This window comes from Coptis chinensis, chromosome 8 (assembly GCF_015680905.1).
Source record: "Coptis chinensis isolate HL-2020 chromosome 8, ASM1568090v1, whole genome shotgun sequence".
Classification (NCBI taxonomy): Eukaryota; Viridiplantae; Streptophyta; class Magnoliopsida; order Ranunculales; family Ranunculaceae; genus Coptis; species Coptis chinensis.
The window spans coordinates 2,791,264-2,794,406 of record NC_141463.1 but is presented as its reverse complement, the minus strand read 5'-3'; the positions used below and the strand labels follow the sequence as shown (position 1 = coordinate 2,794,406).

Here is a 3,143-nt window from a genome sequence, read left to right as displayed (position 1 = left end):
AAGCGCTCTGCATTCACCGTTGAAGGTTTAAATGTTGGAAGAAGATTAATAATGGAAAGAAGTGTTCCTTTTGCAACATGAAGGAGGTCCATCTCACCTCATAGGTCGGGCGATGATAGCTTATGAAAATTTCATGAATCCTTTTCGACATATAGATAATGTGTTAAATACATTATCTAAAGAAGAGGTTGTTAAGAACCGCTTTGCTAGTCAAAGCTATTCTTCATGTATTCAATTTCTTGAACTACAAGGGATTTCTTTTAGAGGCCATGACGAGTCCAAAAAGTCAAAAAATGGTGGAAATTTCAAGGGAGTGTTGGGATTTGCAAAAAATGATGTTGAATAATGACAAGGTTGCGACTATTAAAAGATGCTCCGAGAAATGCCACATATACCTCACATTCAATTCAAAAGACACTTTTGCATATCTATGCCGATAAAGTGAAAGAGAGAATCTTGAGGAGGAAATTGGTGATGCAAAATTTTGTGTCCTTGTTGATGAAGCACAAGATAATTCAAACAAGGAGCAAATGGCGATTGTCCTAAGATTTGTTGATAGAGGTGGTTTTGTTAGAGAGTATTTTCTTGGTATTGTTGGTGTTAAAGACACTTGTGCTTTAACTTTAAAAGAAGTTATATGCAATATCCTTACTCGCCATAATTTGCATATTATAAATATGAGAGGTCAAGGTTATGATGGTGCTAGCAATATGCGTGGTCAATGGAATGGATTACGTGCATTGTTTACAAGGAGTGTCCATATGCATATTATGTGCATTGCTTTGCACATCGCCTACAACTTGCTCTAGTTGCGGCTTCTAAAGATGTTTCGATGTTTGGTTTTTTTTCCAAGTTGGCTTCTATTGTTAATCTTCATGTTGCTCTGCCGTAAAACAGGAGTTGGAAGATACTCGGAAAAATGAAATTGATATCTTTGGTAGCTAGTGGTGAACTTGTTCTTTGAAAAGAAGCTAATCAAGTTTCTACTTTGCAACGAAAGCGAGAGATACTAGATGGAGTTCTCATTTTGCTTCGGTTTGTAGCCCGAAAGAGATGTTTGATTCAATTTGTATAGTTCTTGAAAAACGTCATGAAGAAATCGAGTCAAGCAACTCTATGCATGGATAAGCTAAAGGTGATATTCTTGCAATGAAAAGTTTTGAGTTTGTCTTTCTTTTTCATTTATTGCATAAGATTATGGGAATTACTAATGTCTTGTGTAAATCCCTGTAAGAAAAGTCCCAAGACATTTTAAATGCTATCAGCTTAGTCTCCAGTACGAAAGCACTTCTTCAAGAATTAAAAGGATCTTCTTGGGACGCTTTTCTTAGTGATGTGATTTTGTTTTGCAAAAAACATGACATTGATATGCCTGATATGGGTGCTCGACACATGGTGGGTACAGGTTGTTCTTGCCAGCAGAAAGATTACATTACAGTTGAGCACCACTACCGCGTTGAGTTATTTAATGCTGTAATAGATTACCAGTTGGTGGAATTAAATAACATATTTTCAGAAGAAACAATAGAGCTTCTTTATCTTAGTTCTACTTTGGATCCGAAAGATGCTTTTAAGTCCTTCAGCACTGATGACATTTGCAAACTTGCAGAAAAGTTTTATTGTGAAGACTTCACGAAACAAGAGATACATCATTTGAGAAGTCAACTGCAACATTACAAACTTGATGTGCTCAAGCATTCTCTTTTTCAGAAGTTGTCTACCATCTCCGAATTATGTCAAAGACTAGTTGAAACAAGAAAGATCAATATCTATTATTTGATTGATAGATTGATTCGTCTTGTCTTGACACTTCCTGTTTCCACGGCAACTATAGAACGAGCATTCTCAGCTATGAAATTGCTCAAAACACGACTTCGTAACAAGATGGGGGATGAATTTCTTGCAGATTGCATGACTATTTACATTGAACGGGAATTTGCTAAAGAAGTTGATTTGGATGCAATAATAGATGTATTTGATAAGAATCCACGTAGGTCAAAACTTCACTAGTGTGATGCTAATGTGCTATGTTATTCCTGCACATTTCTTTGTTATATTTGTCTAGGTCTATAGTGAAAACACTATTTTGTCCATTTTAGGTAAGGTAATAAAAGCGATAATTCTTTTGTTTATCAATGCTAGCTTATTGGTTCCTAAAAAAATCTTTAAAAGTTAACTCCATGGCAGCCCCCCCTTATCTAAAATCCTAGATCAGCCCCTACTTGTATTAAATGGGCTATGAAGGAGTTGCTTCCTAAATGTCAGTGGATCGTGGGCAATGGTAATAAGGTGGATATTTGGAGAGATGGGTGGTCTTGAAGCAAGTGCTAAATATCTTTGTTATGGAATTAAAAAGCTGTAGTGCCAAAGTATCATACATCATTATAAATGAGGTTATACAAGAGGTGATTGAGTTTGTTGGTTTAAGTGCCCTAGCCAATCCAAATGAGAATGAAGAGGACCATCTGGTATGGATTCCTGATCTAGGGGGTGAATTCTCAGTGAAGTCGGCCTTTGAAGAAATTCAAGTTAAGAGTAACAAGAAAAGTTGGCATTCTCATGTCTGGAATTCTCATGTTCCAGTAAAGACGGCTGCCACGGCTTGGAAATTGATCATGAATGTTGCTTCAGTTGATGTCAATGTCTAGAAAAAAGGAGTCCACTTAGCATCCCGATACTATGTATCCCACAAGAATGAAGAAAACCTTGGCCATTTATTGTGGCATTGTGAGCATGCTCAAAGAGTTTGGAAATGGATGACTGATGTTTTGGGTTTTGAGTTCAATGTGCCTCTTTCGTTGAAGCTATTGATGCTGCTAAGTCGAGGAGTCCTATGATTAAACAATTATGGGATATCACGGTGTCTACTACTATGGTGATACTTTGGCATCACCATAATAGGATTTATCATGAGGATAAGACAGTAAACTTCAGCTTGTGTTCTGGGAAGATAAGAAAAATGATTAGTGCAGCGTCTATGCTGATCACTGGTCACTCCTTTCAGAAAATGGCAGATATGAAGATAATGAGAGCTTAGAATGTGATGGTACTTTTACCAAAAGCTCCTCGTATTAGGCCATGCTGGTGGACGCCGCCGGCAAAAAACACAATTTAGGTCAACTGTGATGGATCGGCTGTAGGGA

At 37.2% G+C, this 3,143-nt stretch overlaps 1 protein-coding gene across 1 annotated transcript; it reads left to right on the top strand.

Annotated features, from left to right (window-relative positions):
• Window positions 1–1,368: 1,368 nt before the first annotated feature.
• On the top strand, window positions 1,369–2,010 carry LOC147479313 (uncharacterized). The gene has a single exon (XM_086578401.1). It carries the CDS (start codon window positions 1,369–1,371, stop codon window positions 2,008–2,010), a length of 642 nt encoding a protein of 213 aa, XP_086434527.1.
• Window positions 2,011–3,143: the final 1,133 nt, after the last annotated feature.